The 19771-nt window shown below is 48.3% G+C and overlaps 1 protein-coding gene across 1 annotated transcript; it reads right to left on the minus strand.

Moving 5' to 3' along the window:
- On the minus strand, positions 1-5492 carry CYSLTR1 (cysteinyl leukotriene receptor 1). The gene is made up of 2 exons (XM_053955763.1): positions 5478-5492; positions 1-3099 (listed from the first exon to the last, which is right to left on the minus strand). The coding sequence occupies exon 2, from the start codon at positions 3054-3056 to the stop codon at positions 2016-2018; it is 1041 nt and encodes a 346-aa protein (XP_053811738.1). The 5' UTR covers positions 3057-3099; positions 5478-5492; the 3' UTR covers positions 1-2015.
- Positions 5493-19771: the final 14279 nt, after the last annotated feature.

Here is a 19771-nt window from a genome sequence, read left to right on the forward strand (position 1 = left end):
ATCTGTAACAGACTTTCAAACAAGCTACAGAAAACAGTAATTAAAATTTCACTTGCAATGTTTTCGTTTGGTTTTCAGTAAAGTTTTTTAAAACAGGCATTCCTATTGCACAAAAAAAAAAAAAAGCTGCCATTTCCTTTGCCATTAACATTGTCACATTCAAATAAAAAAGGCAAAAGGTCAAAAAATACGTCTGGTACAATAAAAACACTTTGCAATATATACATATATTTATACACACTTAGCTTTACTGTACAATATTTTAAACTTTGGGAATGGGCATGTTCTGCATATTCTGATTAAAAATCCATGAGGATTTTTTACAGTTTTACAATGCCCTTAAAGCCTGGAGACACAAGTGGAATACTCAGTGCTGACCCTTGAAAATGAGTTTTAGGCAATTCATTCACATTTTTTCCCTGAACAATTTGCAGTTCTGGCTTTGAACCCTTGGCTCTGCCCTCCTGGGGGTTTATGGGGTCTCTAACTCTACCCTACAGCAGCAGCTTTCAGCCCTCTACTGCTTTATCCTTCAAATTTTACAAAGGAATTTCAGATCTCCTTGGAAATTCACATCCATCATTTCTCCTGCAGGTGAATTTGGTTTTTTTAAGTGCCTTTTGCTGAGCTAGGCCTGTGGTGCCAAGAGAGAATTCACACTCCAATTATCTGTACAGATAATTTCTCCAGCAGATGCCTGTGCAAGCCAAACTCCTTTTGCTCACTGTTATTCTTCACTACTAAAACTGTTTTCTTTATTCAAGATAACATCGAGTAATTTCATAAATACCATGTCCAAACACACTTTCAGTTGGAGAAGGAGTTGATAAATGAACAGCGAGGTTTAATCCTACAAGAATTTCTATTTCTGTCGGGATGCGTCGCACATTTCCGGCCGGGCTCTGCTCCAGAAGAGCTGGAGCTACCTTCCTGCAGATCTCCTGGAAAAGTACAGGAATGTTTCCCTCCATCCAAGAGTTTGAAGTTTTTCTTTACAAAAGAAAAACAGCCCAATGTTTTTTGCAGCATCACATCTCATCCAGACTCAGATTTTGAATCTCCAGCTCTTCCTAAAAGTCTTTCCAAGGGCCTCGTGTTGCCTCTTTGCTGTGAGGTGTGGGTGAGGTGAACACTCTGGAACAGAATCAAACATCCTGGAGGTATTTTTTTATATTTATTATTAATTTAACACCCTTGGTCAATAGTCAAGAAAGGCAAATCTGACTCCAAGCATGCAGAGCTCCACTTTTACCTAAAACTTCCCCAAAAATGGAGTGATATTCTGAATCCTGCAGCCATCACTTCAGGACCAGTCCCACTGAAATAAGGTTCCCTCTTATCCTTATTCCTAAGTTATCCTGCACAGTAGGATACTGCAATTTTACAACTGATCGCACAGATTTCTCTAGAAACTGGGAAAACACTGGCAAATCTGCTGCCCACCAAAGCCTCCTGAACTGCTCAGTGCAGGTGAGAGAGGGGCCCACCCTGATCTGCAGCCCAGGCACAGCCCTGGGAGCCTAAAACACGCATAATGATCATAAAAACCAAAATCCAGAGGCAGCTGGGAGCAGGGCAGGAATTATCCTGGCCTTGCTGTGTAAATAACTTGGTGGCTGTTTGAAGTTCCAGTGAAAACTCTGCCCTTGCTGTTTCTCAGGAGCTCCCCACGTGCCGCAAGCTTTGTGTACATTTCCCGCTGGCTCGGGGAATTAACGCTCTTGGAAAGTTGTGAAACGAAGCAAATGCCCAAATACAGCCTTGGAAGGGGTTTGGGAGTTCAGCAGCAGCTCCACAGCTTGCTGTGCTGGTGGTGGCTGCTCTGTCCCCCGTGGCTCTGGGGGTCCCAGGGACTGCCCAGCCCCAGCAGTGGCTCTGTCACCAAGTACCACAAACCAGGGACTGTCCACAGTTATTTAACTGCAATGAAGGCTTGAAAGCCTCCATCCCGTCTTCTGGAAGAGTTCGGAGATCTCCATCCCCCACCAGAGCTCTGAGGGGAAAGTTTAGCCTCCTTACAAAGGCACAACAGCTGCCTTTCCATTCTCCCTCTGGCTTTCTCCAGAGGGTTCCTCGTCCTTGTCCTTCAAGGAGATCTTTTTCCTGAAGGCTTGCGACAAGCTGGAGGAGGACGCCTTCCTCAGCGTGGTGAGTCTCTGCCGGAAGTTTCCCCCGGAGAAGAAGTAGAGGAGGGGGTCAAAGCAGCAGTTGGCAGCTGCCAGGGGCAGGGTGACGATGACGGCTTTCTGCAGGAACATGGTGTCCCCGCAGCCGGGGCCGCGCAGGCGCAGCGCGTGCAGGTGCACCGTGCGCAGGACGTGGTACGGCATGAAGCTCACCAGGAACGTGGTGGTGACAATGACGATCATCCACACGGCCTTGCGGCGGTTGGCCTCGTTCTTCCGCAGGGAGTTCCGCAGCAGGGTGCGGATGATCATGGTGTAGCAGATGGTGATGGTGATGAAGGGGAAGATGAAGCCCACGAAGAGGGCGATTAAATTCAGGATCACCACCATGTTTGTCTTCTGGGAGTTCTCCGGCGGTTCGAAGCACTTGGTCTTGTTGCCGTGCTGGTACGTCCCGTTCCGCAGGAAGGGCGCGCTCGTCAGGGTGACGAACACCCAGATGCCAACACACAAAAACTTCGCCTTCTTCTCCGACACCAGCTTGATGTTGCGGACCGGGAAGACGATGGCGATGCAGCGGAAGAAGCTCATGGCCGTCATGAAGAAGATGCTGCAGTAGAGGTTGACGTAGAGCGCGTAGGACGAGAGGCGGCACAGGAAGTCGCTGAAGAACCAGTGGCCCTTGTGCACATAGTAGATGACGCGCAGGGGCAGGGTGAGCACGCACAGGAAGTCGGACAGGGCCAGGTTGAGCATGTAGATCTGGAAGGCCGTTTTCTGCCGGTACGTGCGGATCAGCACGTACAGCACCACACCGTTCCCCACAAAGCCCATGATGCTGATCATGGAGTAGAGCGTGGAGTAGACGCTGTTGCGGAAGTCGTCGATGGAGTGGTGGTGGCACGACAGGTTGGGGGACAGCGCTGTCATGGTGCCCGGCTGAGGCACCAACTCCCTGGGGATGGTGTCAGGCCTGGGGGGGGGAAATGCAGGTGAGGTAAAGCAGCACAGGAAAATAAATACCCATGATGAAATAAGAGGAAAAGCCTGTCATCTCTCTCAGGAGAGAGCTGAGAAGGGGTGTGGATCTGACCCATCCCCACTGCATCCATTCTTCACCAGGTACCAATAACTGGCTATGAGTGACAAAATGTGGCAGAGTCACGGAATCACTTCACGGGACCATGGAATACTTAAGTTTGGAAAAGACCCTTGAGACCATCCAGTCCAACCATCAAGCACCACCACCAGGATCACCACTAATCCATGTCCTCTAGTGCCACAACCGTACGTTTTGGAACATATGATGGCTCCAGCACCTCCCTGGGCAGCCTGTTCCCGGGCTTGATGAGCCTTTTGGTGAAGGAATTTTTTCCTAACATCCAATCTAAACCTCCCCTGGTGCAACTTGAGGCCAAGACATCAGGACATTAAAGCATCAAAAAATCTCTTAACTCCTCATGGACTGAGGCAGCTACTCAGCAAAACAGCAGAGAGAGATAACAAAGGTGACAACAGCACTAAGGAATTTAAAATAGGAGGAGTGGTCCTGGACCCTAATAATTGCTCAGCCCCGATTCTCCTCTTTTTTATTTTTTTATTGTTTTTCAGTTTCTAATGGTTCAAACACAGAACTTCCCTTGCAGCTTGAGACCAGAACTGCAGGACAAGAGCCAGCTGAAATAACAGGACACCACAACAACAGCAACAAAAGCAGAAGCTGGGTCAAGATCAGCCATGAGAACCCACAACACTACCATGAATAAGCTTGAAATTGCTGATAAATGCATTTTCACCCATACAAATAACTTGGCAGTATTAGATTCTCTGTCTGTCCCCAGGACTTACTGAAGTCAGAATTCAGAACTGCTCTGGGATGCTCAAGGCTTCCAGGTGTCAGTTAAATTTCAGCTATTTTGGTGTTTGTACTCTTTTAAAAGAGTCCTTTGATTATCTGCAATGCACAAACGAATGAAAGCGGAGCAGGTGTCAGCGAGGGGACTGTCACCACCCGAGGGTAGAGGAAGTGATGTTCATTAGAAGTCCTGAACAAAGCCACCAGTCCACATGTCAAAGATCTTTTATGCTTTTATTCCATTATTACATTATGGCACTAACTCCAGCAACCAGCCCACAGTTTAAACAACTACTCGACATATTTGTCCAAAAGACAAGCAAGACTTGTTTTCTATTGTATTTCTAAATATAATTTGAGTTTTGCAACCAAAAGGAAACTGATGTTTACAATCCAACTGCTTAAGTGTGAAAGAACATGACACCCAGAAATGCCTCTGTAAAAACCAACAAGAATCCCACAAAAGAGCATTTCCCAGCTGAGGCTTTACATTTGCATCGTGAAGTGAAGACAAACATTGCTTCTGCCACTTTTTTATTTGTACTTTTTAATTTGTGTGCTGGTGAATTCAGCTCACTGGGTGAAAGGGAACTGCAGTGGATGAGAAATGGTTCCCAAAGGGAGCAAACCCCTGAACTACTGCTATCCTCCCAGTCTGATGCAGCACAGATAAATTTATAGCTTGTCATAGAATCACAGACGGGTTTGTGTTGGAAAGGGCATTAAAGCTCATCCCATTCCATCCCTGCCATGGGCAGGGATACCTGCCACTATCCCAGGTCCCTTGGACACTTCCAGGGATGGGGCAGCCACAGCTTCTCTGAGCACTCTGTGCCAGGTTCTCACAGGAAAGAATTTCTTCCCAATATCCCATCTACCCCTGGCAGTGGGAAGATATTCCCGTGTCCTGTCCCTCCATCCCTTGTCCCAAGTCCCTCTCCAGCTCTCCTGGAGCTCCTTTAGGCTCTGGAAGGGGCTCTAAGTTTTTCTTGGATCCTTCTCTTCTCCGGGTGAGCACCCCCAGCTCTCCCAGCCTGGCTCCAGAGCAGAGGCTCTCCAGCTCTCGGAGCATCTCTGGCCCCCAGTAGATGACACTCCATTTAATTACACAACCCAAAAGCACAAAGCCGCTGCTGTCGTTCGTTCCAAGCACAAACACGAAGCATCCCCATCCCGAGGAACGCTCCGGGCTCTGCATTCCCCATTTGAGGAGGGACGGGAATGCCCCAAAACACCAAACTCCTCTCACAAGCCCCAGATCCCCTCTGCGAGGGGACGGAGCGGGGACACAGGACAGGAACGGAGCGATCATCGCGGCGAGCGGCCGCTAATTAACGCCGCAGCTCATTAGCGGCGCGGCTGCGCTCCGGGGGGGATCCAGCGGCTCAAACCGGGACGCGGCACAACCGGGGGGCACCGAGGCAAAGCCCCCTCCCCTCATCCCAGGACCCCCCAGCCCCAGTGCAGCCCCAGTGCAGCCCCAGTGCAGCCCTTACCGGAGCGCTGCGGGGTCGGAGCGGGCGCGGATCTGTCCCGGGCGCGCCCCCGCCGCTCTTAAAGCGGAGCGCGCCCCCGATCCCGCCCCCGATCCCGCCCCGGCCCCACGGGGACCCCGAAACCCTCGGCTTTTCCAGGGTTTTCCCACCTTCCGAGGGAATGGCACTTGGAAGCATCCAGCCGTGCCCACGCCCCCCGGTCTGGAGGGAACTGGCGGGGTCCCCTCCCTGTTTTTGTCCTGTGAGAATTTTACTCCTGCTTGTAACTGGCAGGGAGCTCACCTCTGACATCAGTGTTAACAACATTGTTTAGAAATAGTTTTTAGGAGACTTTTCGATGTTGGTCTCTTGAGAAGGAAAACAGAATTCTCACGAATTCTCACGGATGTCTGTTCTTCCAGCATCTCAAAATATTCTATATTTGTCTTTTTTTAAACGACTGTGGCTTTGTCAAGAAAAAAAAAAAAAAAAAAGAAAACAAAACCAAAACCAAAAAATAACTAAAAAATCCCAAACCAAAAATAAAAAATACCCCCCAAACAAAACCAAACAAACTCCACGGCTATATCAAATGAAGTATTACTTTTCTAAATTTTGAATATTTTAAGTATGGGCTGTCCCACTCTGAATTTTCAATTTATTACAATGGCTTTCTTTTGAGGACGTATAATATGCTGCTCCTACCTTTTGCTAAGGAGTTAAGGAATTCTTCAATTCTACCATCCCCAGATTTGATGGAATGTTGATGGTCACAGGGGGTTGGGTAGTGGGCATCTCTTGGCAGCAGCTCTTCGCTTCTCCAGGGCAGTGGGGAATCCTTGGGGGGAAGAAACCTTTATCCATGGTGGGAACAGCTCCAAGCAGCGCAGGAGCATCTGGAAGTGTCCAGGGCTGTGTTGGACAGGGCTTGGAGCAACCTGGGCTAGTGAAGGTGTCCCTGCCCATGGCAGGGCTGGGGCTGGATGGGCTTTAAGGTCCCTTCCCACCCAAACCATTCCATGATTAAAGCCAGCCCTGCTGAACTCACCACGTGGGTCACTGTCCTCATGGACATCTCCCTGTCCTCGTGAGCATCCCTGGTTCCCACGTCGTGCTCATGTCCCCACGCTCAGCCTGTCCAGCTCTGTTCCAAGTGCTGGCAGCAGTGACCCCACGTTTCTGTGAAGCTCTGAAGCCACACCAGCACAGCTCTCCCACGGTGTGTGACTACCTGGGAGAATTCCCAGCCATTTTTCCTGCCCCAGCTCCATTTTTATGGCTGCTTTTGGAGTTTCCAAAGCCACGGTGCTGTGGACGTGGCAGTTTCTCTTTGACCTCACTCTCCATGAAGAATGAAGGTGTGTGAGAAGGAAATGCACCTTTTCCCTCTGCCCTTCCCAAAAGCTTCCCACCCTTCCTCACCCACCCATGCCCACGAAGCCCATCCAGCTCCCAAGAGCTGCTTGGCAGCATATTGGGAACAGTCACATTGCAGGATCACAGGATAATTCAGGCTGGAGGGCACCTTAGGAGATCTCCAGTGCAACTCCTGCTCGATCCAGGCCAGGCCAGGCTGCTCAGGGCTTTGTCCCACCTGATTTTGAAGACTTTCAAGGATGGAGGTCCAAAAGCCTCCAAGGCTGGACAATTCCTTGCACTGCCTGCAATCTCCTGTGCTGGGAGCTGCCTCTGGAGTTTGTTTTAATTATGGTGCACATTCTGCTGTTACTCCATTCAGCCATTCTTCTGCTTTTTTGCTACCCTTTTCTGGCCGTTCCTTCTGCTTTTTGCCACTCAGTTATTCCTTCTCCTTTCCTTTTTATTTTCTTTGTATTTTTTCTGTTCCTTTTTCTTTTCTGCCTTTCACTCTCAAGAACAGGAAGATTTCTAGTTGCAAAGTCACACTGAGGTTGGTGTGGGATCGAGGAGGCTGCTGCTGCTCCAGATGTGCTGGAATTGCAGCCAGAGTTTTGGTGGGAAGGGTTTCCAGGCTGAATCCAGGAGGAGCTCAGACTGCAGCTCTGACACAATGTGGCAAAGATGACACGTGGAATGTGGGGGGTCAGGACTGAGCTACCTCCCTGATTTATCAACTTGTGAGGAGATCCAGAGGAGAGCAAGGGGAGGGGAGGACTCCTAAAAGAATCTTGGATGAATTCCCAGAGGAATGAGGGTGAAGGAAACCCCAACAAAGCAATTCCCATCAGGTCTGAAAGAGCGATTTGATGCTGGGGCTGTAACTCGTCTGATTCACTTTCCAGAGGACAATGGGATAAGGAATAAAGACACAAACGAGGCTTTGGAAATCTGTCTGGGACCATCCAAATCTGGGAAAAGCTTGACCATGCTTTAGGTTTGTCACTTAGCACTGATTGACCCTCCATTGCCTTCTCCCCCTGGACCTGAAATTCCTTCAACTCCTGCCAGATTCCAGGAAGTTTCCAATGGCACCAGAATCCAAGAACTTGAGTCCTTCCTCAAGTGTCCTGAATGCCACTGATCCAGCACACTGCTTATCTCTTTACTGCAGGACTTCCAGACAACTTCCTAAAAGCCTTAATACTTCCCAGAGTGAATGAAAAACCCCTCCAGCATTGGCAACTTCTTCCACTCTGGCTTTTTAAGAAGGGGAGAGCAGAAAGGTGGAGTTTCACAAGGAAACAAACATCTTAACAAGTCGCATTCTCTTTCCTTCCCTGTGACTTCCCAAAATAATCAATTTCTCTTGGAATCTCATGGGATAAGGATGGTGTCCCAGCTTCAGACTTGCCCTAAGGTATTTGGAGTGTGCTGGGCTGTGTGACACTGGCAGGGAACTCCCAGGGGCAATATCAGCTGCAGGATTTCTCCAGAAAAGCAGGACTGTGGTGATGCCTGAATTCGGGCATGGAGACCTGGGAATGCTCTGCCTGCCCTGATCAGCTGGACTCAGCCAGCCACACCTGGAATGTGCATGGCTTCAGTCATCATCCCAGGAATGTCCCTCCTGGAAGTGAATAAAGCACAGGAGGGAAGCAGAAGGGGTAAAAAAAACAGAGGGAAGGAGGATGGAAAGCTCTTGGTGGGGATTAATGAGGGCAGTGCCCCTGGAACAGGGATGAGCTTCCACTGCACAGGGGTGGAAAAGCAGAGGGAAAGGGGAGGTGTGGAGGTGTCCCCCCAGTGTGAGTGGAGATGAAGGGCCTTTCAATGCAATAAATTCCGTGCCCTGAAGGCCAGCAGCCCACAGTCATTCTGAAACAGGTGGGCTGTGCTCCAGGAAGTGCTGGCTCAGGGCCACCCCCCGAGCAGGGTCAGCCCTGGGCTGGCTGAGTCGTTGTTTGGGTGACACAAAACCACACTGAGGAACAGCACTGTCAGCAGCTGCTCTGGGATGGCTTCGGCTCCCTCCTCCTTTGCTTCCCCCTGTTTGGAGAAGTAATTTCTGCTGCTTGCCAAGGATGTGGAACCCCTTTGCTGTATCAGCTCCTTTCCCCCAGTGGGAGCTGCTTCTCCAGGGGATTATCCCTTACTCTCACCTGAACTTGGGTTTCTTTATTCCCTGGACTCAACACAGAGAATTCACAGAATCATGGAATATTCTGAGCTGTAAGGGACCCACAAGGATCATCAAGTCCAGCTTTTAAGGGAATGGTTTATCCAAGGACCAAACCCACGACTTGGTGTTATCAGCACCCAGCTCCAGCAGAGGGAATCTGAGTTGTTGTCACACTTCCAACACTGCTCCCATCTCCCCTTGGTTTCTAGGGATTGATATTAATGAGTGACCCACGCTGGCAGCTCTGAGAAGCTGCTCCATCCCAAGCCACGAGTCCAAGAAAGCTCCCTATTCCCTGTTTTTTGTGGGAAACCAGAGCAGGGGGACCTCCTGTGAAGGAAACTTCAGCCCTTGTCACTCAGCCCATCAAGTCCTACTGCAAATACAACTTTCTGAGTGGCTGCTGAGGGAAGAGGACTGAGGGAAGATGGGGAGATAGTTGGACACTTTCAGCATTGTCTCCAGTCAGCATTTTTTGGGATAAAGCACTTGCTCTGCTGAGATGAATAAAATAAACTACTGCCAGGACTGAGTGCATGGACCACGTTCAGCCCTTGTTATCCCAAACGTTTGGAGATGATGATGATCTCTCCCCAGAAAAAGAGGTGGGGATGGAGATGGATGACAAATCTAGGAAGGACCAAAGGCATCAGCCAGGGATAATGGATTGTTTCTGTTCTGCTGACAGGGTTTCCTCTCAAAATCCCAGCAGGGAGAGTTTGTGTGGCTTTTTCTGGGAAGTGGAGCTGCCACAGGGTGGGGACAGGGACAGGGCTGTCCCCACTGCCACAGCTCCTGGTGCTGCAGCTCCACTCCTCCCTAAACTGATCCACACCAAGTTTGGAGGGATCTTTGGGACAGAGGACAGACATTTCAGGTTCTTCTGCCAAAAAAAACTTCTGGAAAGAATGTTTCAATGAAAGGATGATTTGTGAGGCCAAACCTCCGGACCCTGAGCCATCCTTCTGCTGTGGTTTGGTTGGTGAAGGATCCAGCAGGAACTGGCCCATGTGCAATCAGCTGGTCACACTCTACATGTGGATTTAGGAAAGAGAAGGCTTGAACTTGTACATTTCCAGAGTTATTATGGGATGGGCTCCACCAGCCACTGAACACCTCCGAGTCCAGCAGTGCTGGGTGCCAGGAAAATCATCCCAAGCACCTGAGGTGATCAACCACCTCAGGAAAATGTTAAAGCCATCATCATCAAAACCCTTTGAACTGCTGACTCGAAAAGCTGCATTTCCTTGGTTGGGTTTTTTTCATGGTTCAAACGTTTCAACCTGTGAGAACAAAGAGCCATTCTGGCTGGAGATGCTGTTCTGATAGAGCCAATTGCTGCTTCCCCTTCCTGTTTTGTACGTGGGACACGAGGGCTGCAGCAGATGGGGCAGATAGGGCTGGGGTTGACTCTGCCTCCACTATTTCACAAGTCCCATCACAGAGAAAACACTCAGGGAATGTGCAGCGTCCCTTTTAGATGAAACATTGTCAGGGGAAAACAACCTGAAAACATTTCCCCATTCCTCACGGTTCATTTATGAGGAGTTGGGAAGTTCTATGAATTCTCCCGGTTTTGTAGAACCGATGGGAAACCTGTATTATATCCAAATCTCTCCAAACTATCCTTTCATCCTAATAGTTTTCCCAGAATGGGGCAGACCAAAAGGTGCATTATTGATCCTCAGGCTGGAACTGGGTGTGAGGGTCCTTGCAAGCCACCAGTGACTTTAATCCTCCCAACTGGGGCTACTGGGAGCCTTTGTCACCCACAAAAGAAACATTTTAACTCTCTGATGCTCATTTTTTTGACAGCAGAGTTTTCTCATACCAAAATCCATCAGACTTCTCTGTTGTTGGAAGATGAGAAAACAAACTTTCCCAGAGAACTCAACAGTACAAATAAAAAAATTTCCTCATGGAGAAATTTAATCTTCTTTTGGAAAGTAAACTGAAAAGCCAGAAATAGCCCGTGCAAATTGGCATTATCTTTTTGGAAAGGGATAAACAGCATGAAAGTGAGTGGATTTTTGGCATTCTTTGGGGGCTTGTTCTTGGAAATTTGTTCAAAACAAAACAGAGGGGCAAAATCATGTGATTTAATGAATCATAGAATAACCAAGGTTGGAAAAGAGTTCAAAGATCCCCAAGTTCAACTGTCATGGTGACAGTTGGAGCCTGAATTTATTTAGTGCATCTTGTGATATTGAAGTGATGCTCAGGATTTGAGGATGGCCAGAGAATTATCTGGGACACAGCACACATTCAATATTTTCCACAGAATCCCAGAGATCATGTTCAGCATCTTGTATTGGAATAAAACTGCCGCCCCTGCCAGAGGCTTTTCTCAGGAAAAACTCACCAGGATGCAAATCCTGCCTTGCATTTGAACAGCTCCATTTTAATTGTGGAGATACAGCCCTGTGGAAATCAGATTTTCCATAAAAGCTATTAAGAAGAAATGCCAGGTCAATTAAACCTCCATAATTAGTCTTTGATGATCAAACATACTTTGCCATGGGATTAACCTTTTAATTATTCCCATTTTATTTTATTTGCACCTGTGCTCTCTGTTCTCATTCAGTTTTGCCCTGGGAAGACATGGGGAACACAAGGCCAAGACCAACTTCCCAGCAGAACCCTCAATTTTCAGCTGCTACACATTAACCACCAGGGAAACTGGAATCATGGAATGATTTAGGTTGGAAAAGACCCTGAAGGTAATTTATCCAGCCGTGACCCATCACTGCCAAGCTAAGACCGTGTGCCCAAGTGCCATTTTACTTCTTTTTAGGATAACATTCCTGGATTTCTGGGCTATATTTGGGTGGTAAAATGATCTGTACCAGGAGGATGGTTCTGTTACTGACTCACAGGGAAAGCCCCATATCCAAACTGAGATAACTTGGAGCAGCCTTGGAGCTCAGTCCTGGGCTTTTAATTCCCAAAGGAATACAACAGGGATCACATGGACCCTGCATGAACGGGGAGAGAGGTAAGACCTTGGAGAGACATAATTAAAAACCAGCCAAAGAAACATGGGAAAAGCCTAATCAAGCTGTTGGAGGAAGGAGAAGGCAGGATGGAACCTGGGGTTGGACACGCCCGGGTTCTTCAGCCAAAGGAAAGTCAGGGCAGCCAAGGCCAGCCCAAAAATTCAACTTTGGAGCAGAATAAATCAGAGCACACAGTGGCAACAACACTCTGGTTCCTCTTCAAGGAATTCCTCATTCCCAGAGGAATCCTTGAGGATTCCCAGGGGAATTGTTGAGAGGCCCTCCCTTCTTCAAGAGCAAGGCTTGCAACTGCAGCACGAGAACTGGAGACACCAAGAACTGAGCCCTCCAGAATGACGGATCTGGAGCATCAGACATGCAAAGTGTTTGGTTAAAAACACCACAGGAAAGAGTGTCAGAAACTTCCTGTTCTTTGAGCACTCAATTTCTCATCTTGATGGGTTTTTTTTTTGTTTTGTTTTGTTTTCTTGTTGACTTGAAAGAAAAAATGCAAAGAGAAAGCCCCTGATGAGTGATGACTTAACAAGGCCCTTTGTGCAGAGTTGAGGGCAGATAAGGACACCCCAAGTACCAAGAATTTGTGAAAAGATGTTCCTACAGCACCAGCGCCCACCTCCAGCCCTCCTGCAGCTCTGCTTCTACAGCAGATTCCAGCAGATATCACCAGAAATCTTTATGAAATCGAAGTTTTGGTTTTAATCGTTACAACCTCTCATTTCCTGAATGTCACCAGCAGATCTGCCTGAAAATAATTCACATTTTCCATCAGAGCGAGCAGCTGTGTGGTCTGTACCACCCTGCACCGCCACACTGAGCTGGTTGTGCTCCCATTGTTTGCTCCAAAACCTCCCATCCTTTCTGCTTGGATTTCATGACATGTGCTCTCAGGCCCGGCCAGCTATCAGCTCCTGATCAGCCCAAAAATGCTTCTTCTGGGCTCTGAATCATCCCTCAGTTATATAACTGCCTGCTCTTATCTCATGTGCTGAGAATGGCTCATTCTTTTAATGCTCACTGCAGAAGGTTTTTACTCTTTTTCTGCCAAGATTCAAGTGCTCTGTGCAGCCCAGGCCCACAAAATGCCAGGAATAGGTTTTAAAATGGAATATTCACCTGGGTTGGGAAAGGACAGGGGAGCAGCCAAGGCAGCCAGTGGGAAAGCTTTCTTCCTAAAGAAAAAAAAAATAATAAAAAAATATATATCACACAACAGATCATCTCCTTTGTGATCAGTGATGTCTCAAATGGTGCTCCAGGAGGTGGTGGAGGCTGGGGACAATCCCAGGCCAGGCTGGTGTCCCTTGTCAGTCCCTGCTGGGGACAGTCAGGACTGGGATCAACATTCCAAAAGTGACTCATGAGTGTTGATCCCCAGTTCAACCCAGCAGCAATTAAATCCATAACTTAATACTAATAACTCAAATATTTATATATAAATATATTATCTTAGAGATTTGTGACCATATTGAGGCTGAGTTCGGGCAGTTTCAAGGCCAAAGAGGACTTGGCTGTTTCCATCCATCTGGACATCCCACAAAACACAAAAATACTGCTGGCAAAGAAAGAAAAACTCAGATGGGGGGTGATAAATAATTCTGATGCCAGCAGAAATTTTGCAAAACTGGGATATGATTCTCTTGGAATTAATGACGTTTTAACCCTTTCCAATAAACTTCCAAGTGCTGAGAAGCAGGGAGCTGAGGGATTCCTGTAATTACCACCTGGTACAGCCTGGTGTTCATCACCCATTGCCAAAAATCACCTGAACCCCCTCTTTGTGCTGCTTCTGAGCCATCATTTTGTGAGCTGGAGAGGTGCAGCTCACTCCAGTCAGTGCCACTGGTGGATTTGGGTCTTTCCCCAACTTTCTTTGAGCTCCCTGAAATAATTTCTGTGAGATTTTCTTTCCATTTTGCCACAGCCTGAGGACCCATAGATATAAATCACCTCAGCACAGCTCTGTCTGTTTAGTCTGTGTTTGTCTGTGCATCAAAACAGATTCGGGGATTTCTGTGCAAACTCTGCAATCTCGGAGGTTTCTGGATGACTCCAGCTCCCTGCAGGCCCTACATCATCAATATTGGCCCTTTTTGGCCATCTGAGGCCTTCTGAGTCACATCAGCTCTGCTTCTGTCGAGCTTCCAGGCTGACAACTGATTTCTGCATTATCTTATAATTAATCCATCCACAATCAAGGCTCTCTATTGCTTCAAAAATCAAATTCCAGCCTCTCATCCCTGCCTTTAAATATTGGAACAGAATTATAAGAGCATCAGGCAGATGTTTTCCCAGCTCCCAACGTTTCCCTGCCAGAACCACAAGCCATTAGTTCAGCTGAGGCTTGCCTCGCCTCGTTATTTATTTAGTTGTGCTTTATTCCCATTATTCTTTCTGTGCTGTGTTTTCCTTCTGATTTTCCCACAATGCTTTTTCCTGCGGTGCAGCAGGACTCCATGGAACAGAAGCAGCAGTATTTAGCTTTTATTTTTGTTTTCCAGACAGATTTGGGAAGGAGTAGCTGGTCCAGCAAATCCATCGGGCGGTGTGAGCACAAGCACCCGGCTCGTCCCTGCCATGGATCAGCTCCAGAACTTCTGGCTCTCCACAACCACAGCCAGGAGCAGCAGGAAGCTCACAGGTCCTATTTTCCATGTCCCACTGCTCTCTTCAAAAGAGAGAGAAGAACAAATCCCCAAAAAAATGACAGAAAGCTGGGAATCCTTCCCTGTGCAGGTTGTGGTGGTGGCCACTGGCACTGTCCTGGGTTTGTGGGGACACAGGTGATGCCTGTGCAGCTTCAGCTGCCAGGGAAAGGCAGTTTCTTCTGAAAAACCTTCATGAGGCCCTAAAAAAACCCCACCAAAATTTGTGGCAATGCCCCATTTAACAGATGTGGTTCTCCCCCTGCCCCCAGATCTTTTATCAGCTTCAGCAGAGTTTGTGACCTGCCAAGTGATAAGGCCCAGAACTCCTGATACCAGCTTGCACTGATGACCAGAATTTCTTTGAGCAGAAACCAACACTTGCCTCTATTTCCTCCCATTCCCCTGGACCACAGGAGCTACAGCTGTCCCAGCTCTTTGGGAGCTCTCCCAGCTCTCAACTCTAATTGTCTTTTGCCATAAAAAACACAAACCCTAATTGAGGGTATTTGTAAGGAATTGAGGATTTTCATGATCCAAAAGGATTTTCCCAGGTTGGCAGCTCAGATCTCCCAAAATTTTGCAGCAGCACACTTGGGTCACTCTCTTAATTAGGTGACTTTCTCTGGAAGTTATTTTTATCCATCTCTGTGGTCCCGCTAGGAAACATTTTCCTAACTCCTGTCATCTGTCCAAAGCAAACACATTCACTGATATGAGAATTGCATGGAATACAGCAGAATTTGTTTCCTCTTTTATTCTTTTATGCAACAATAATACCCAAAATAGCCCCTAGAATTGTTCGTTAAAGAAATAATAAATTTTTCTTTCTGACAACTCTGCCCTCACCAGCTGAAGACAACCAATGTTCATGCAGGAGATATTTCTGGGAGCAGTAATTCCTCATGCACTGCTTTCAGCACCCGTGGGGGAAGGGTTGCTTTGTGTGATGATCCACATGGAGATGGGTCGTGGCTTTGGAGCTGTCCCTGGTGGTTTGGGATTTCCAGCTGGGCTCTGAGGGAGCTCTCAGAGATCCCTGCTCAGCAAAGGCTTCACCTGCTCCAATCCTGCCACGCTCCCGCCATTCCTTTTCCAATCCCAAAAGCTCCTTTGCCTTTTCCAATGACTTTGCATTTACACCCCACCACTGCAACGAGTATTTGCTCTGCTCTCACTTTACAACACGGTGTAAAAGTTGGAGAAACCCTGCTCCAGGTGACCCTGCATTGGATGAGCCATGGGATGACATCACTTCTGCTTGAGCCCCTCTGGGCTGGTACCTCCTTGTGGAAGTGGCCCTGGCACCATGTCCTGGATTAATCCCAGCACCACAATGCCTCTGACTCCCTCCTGATGGGATGGAGGAGAGCACTGGAATGGTAAAAGTGGCAAAATTTGTGGCTGAAGGAAACCCTGTATGGAAATAATTTCCTGCTATGGGTCCCTGGTGGGGATGGAGACAGCCCAGCCAGGATGGGGGGAGCGTGAGGGTGGGGAAGGTGGATGAGTTCAGCAGAAAATAGAGGAAATCTGTGGCTTCCAGGGAAATTCCTGCCAGCCTGAGCTGAGCAGTGGAATGTTGTGACTCAAAGGAAAGCACGGAGTTTAACTGGAACCAGACTGATCTGAGCAGGAGCGTTCGGACACAAGCGAGAGACTGAGGTGAAACCACGACAGGATCAGAGAGAAGCCCCACAAAGGTCTGAGCATGGCACAGCACAGGGGAAATCCAGGAGCTCCATGGATTTCCTGGGAGGGGTTGGAGCAGGCAGGGGCAGAGCTCTGCAGGATGAGAGCCCCGAGGAGCTGAGCAGGGCTGGGGAAGCTCAGCCCTCCCCGCACGATTCCTTAGAAGAGCTGTCAGCTGAAAACTTCCAAACTTATTCAAGCTATTCCTGAAATTTCAGCTAAGGGCAGCAGTGGGAATTTCCAGCTCAGCTCCTGGAAGAAGGGTGTGTCCCAGAGTGCTGTTCCACGATTATTCGATTATTTCCGCACTGGAAATGGGAATTAGTGAAGGAGGAAGGCAGAGCACACTGAGATTTGCATTAAATGTCTTACCCTGAGTCCTCCCCCCCTCAGTTTTATGAATCACCACCACTTCTTTATGCATTTTTTCTGTAATCTTGATCCATTCTACACCTTAGCAGAAAGGATTGTGCCATCAACCTTGTCCCTGTCTCCCTGTAAGGAAATCTTTCCTGCCAGCTCTTGAGAAGGGGCTGATGAAATCCTGTTTTATGTCTGGAATTACTGTCCACAAGGCACAAGCATTCCATTAGTAATGCTTTATCCCTCATTTGCTCTCATTAAAAGGTAATTTCCTTTTGTACCGGTGAAATTGGAGAATAATGGCAATAAAACAAGCGAGATGATGATTTCCTTTGCTGATGAGTTCTTTCAAAAGGTGAAAATGTTCTTGACAGAGGGACAGGTTACACCCAGGTCACACACCCACACCTGAGCCAGCAGGGACAGTTGACCCTTGCCAATTCCTGCTTCTCCAGCATGCAGGATCTGCTGTTTTCCCATCAGGAAGGGCATGGAGGTCAGCTCAGCACTTTTGGGCAGCCTCCTGCTGCTCTGCTGCCAGTGGAGCTCTGGCTGTGGCTTGGTGGCAGTGGGAGCTGTGACAGGTCACTCCTGCCCTCCAGACTCTGCCCTGTGTCACCCAACCCCTCCTCACACCTGCAAATACTTACCTGGCTTCTCTCCTCCCTTTTCCAGCCAGCAGAGACAATCATTCAGCTGGGTTTGACTTTGAAAAGGAGCTTCCTGAACTCTGCCAGGCGAGGGAGAGGCGGAATTGTGGAGAACTTCAGGGGGAAATCACAAGAGGTGCTGAAGAAATGCACGTTCTCTGAGGAAAATAAAGATGGGAAATGATGTCAAGTCAGATGTCCAGGCAGGAGACCCTTGACCAGGGGAAAACCAGGATATTTTGTGTGAAGATTTGACAGGAGCTGTTCTGGTTTCTCAAACAACCCAAGAGAAAATAAAACCAAGGTAAAACATGAGAAGAGCAGCCCAGACTGCCAGTAGCAGAGCCATCAATCACCGGGGGACCAGGATGGAACCATCAGGACCAGGTAACTGGTCCTGGCACCAAGGAACAGGAATCAGGGCCTGGTTTGTAGCACCAAACTGCAAAGTTATTTGCAAAGAAAGTTGTCCTCTCTCAATTTCCTCAAAATCTTCAAGTGTGTTAGAAAACTTCCTAAAAATGCAAAATATTCAGATGATGTCATTGCCCTGGGCCCAGAGGAGCTGTGGCTGCCCCGTTCCTGGAAGTGTCCAAGGCCAGGCTGGATGGGGCTTGGAGCAACGTGGGAAAGTGGAAGATGTCCCTGCCCATGACTGGGATGAGATGAGCTTTAAGCTCCCTTCCAAGCCAAACCACTCTGTGATTCCATTATTCTGTGATTCTATGACACAGCAAGGGAAAAGTGCTGGAAACCCTCACGGATCAAAAGTGAAGTGCTTCAGACAGAAGAAAACTGAAATTTTCTTACATAGTGCTGAATTGTAATTAACTTCAGTAGCTGAGGAAAAAAAAATAAGGAAGAGAAAGTCTTCAGCTTTAAAGGGCACAGTAATCACTACAAGGAGCTGGGCACAGCCTTCAAACAAAGGTGTAGCACAAAATAAACAGATTATGGAAAAATACTGGGAACCAGCTCCCAGCAAATAGAAATCAATTTGGAAAGCATTGTTTGTTCTTTCTGTGAAGGCACTGGGGGGGGGGTTCAAGGAGGAGCCACCAGCCATGGGGGAGGTAAAGATGAACTGATAAATGAGAGAGATTATTAAAGATCCCAGCACCTTCCCCACGGACAGTGAAACTGAGCACAGCCAGGACCAGATCCCCCGTCTCAGCCTCCCACCTCCCCCCAAAAAAAGGAGTTTCCTGCTGTTTTCACAGGGTGGTGGCACAGGGGAAGCTCTCACCAAAAGGGTGGTGCACTGTGAGATGGAGGGTTCATCTTATCTGTCCCCAAGTCATTGTGAAATTTTGAGCTGCTGAGAAAAGTGTGAATAGTTTGCAGAATTTGTGCTCTTGCAGCTGGTGGTTCTGTTGTATCATCGCAGCAGGCAAGAAAAATAAGCAAATACAACAGAAGTTGTGAAATAGAATAGGACTTGTAAAAAACAATAAAAGTTGTGAAGTATAGCAGAAGTTTTAAAACACAAAACTGCTATGAAGAGTGCCTGGCAAAACCCACTTCTCAGAATCAAATACAAAAATGAATATTCACACATGAAATCCAAGCACAAATTCTATTAATTGCCACCAGCCCAGTCCCTATTTTCCAAGATGTTCCCCCCAGTGTGTCCAGGTGAGGAGAGCTCTGGGCTTCCTTCCCTGCACCATCCTCAGGTGGGGACAGCAGTGCCAGAGCTCTGCAGCCCCTGGAATTTCCTCTGCTTTATCCTTCCACAGCCCTCCATGGCTTCAGGAAGCGCTGAGGGAATGGTAGGGCTGGTGTGGGGCAGGCAGTGAACCCTCCTGGCTGACCAGGAACCGAGGCAGTGTCACTGCCTTTCATTCCCTGTTTCCATGTCCTGGCTGGCTGGGATTGTGTCCCTTTGCTGCTCCCCACGGTGCCCGTGGGATGCTCCTCTGCTCCTCTGCTGCTCACCCGTGCCTCGCGAGGAAATTTCCTGAGACAGGGAAGGACTCGGCTGCGACCCTGGAGAACAATGAGAGGAGCAGGAGTGCAACGTCAGCAGCACCAAATCTGGGTATCCCAGGCAACGCCAACACAAACACTCCCGGGATAGCCCAGTCCAGCCGTGCCAGGGACATCCTTCCTTTGCTCAGAGGGTTTTTCTCATGGGTAACCTGTGCTGGCTCGCACAGCACCCAGACAAGCCCGGGATCGCTCCCTGTAATCTGCTCCAGCCTGTGTGTGAGGAAGTGTCTGGACTCCTTTTCCACTCAGGCCATCAGTTTTTCCAGACAGCTGAAAGTTAATGGGCACCACGATTCCAGTGAGTAATCCTTGTGAAACCAGCTCTGGAGGAAGTTGCCCAGCAAAACAAATCCCGTGGCCTCACCTCTGACGTGGAGCCGAACACGGGGTGCTCTGTATAAAAACCAGGAATCATTCCAAG

Source organism: Vidua chalybeata, chromosome 14, assembly GCF_026979565.1.
Source record: "Vidua chalybeata isolate OUT-0048 chromosome 14, bVidCha1 merged haplotype, whole genome shotgun sequence".
In the NCBI taxonomy this organism is placed as follows: Eukaryota; Metazoa; Chordata; class Aves; order Passeriformes; family Viduidae; genus Vidua; species Vidua chalybeata.

What these genes read in the sequence shown, in the direction of transcription:
- CYSLTR1 (XM_053955763.1), bottom strand. Translation starts at nt 3,056, where the DNA reads ATGACAGCGCTGTCCCCCAACCTGTCGTGCCACCACCACTCCATCGAC.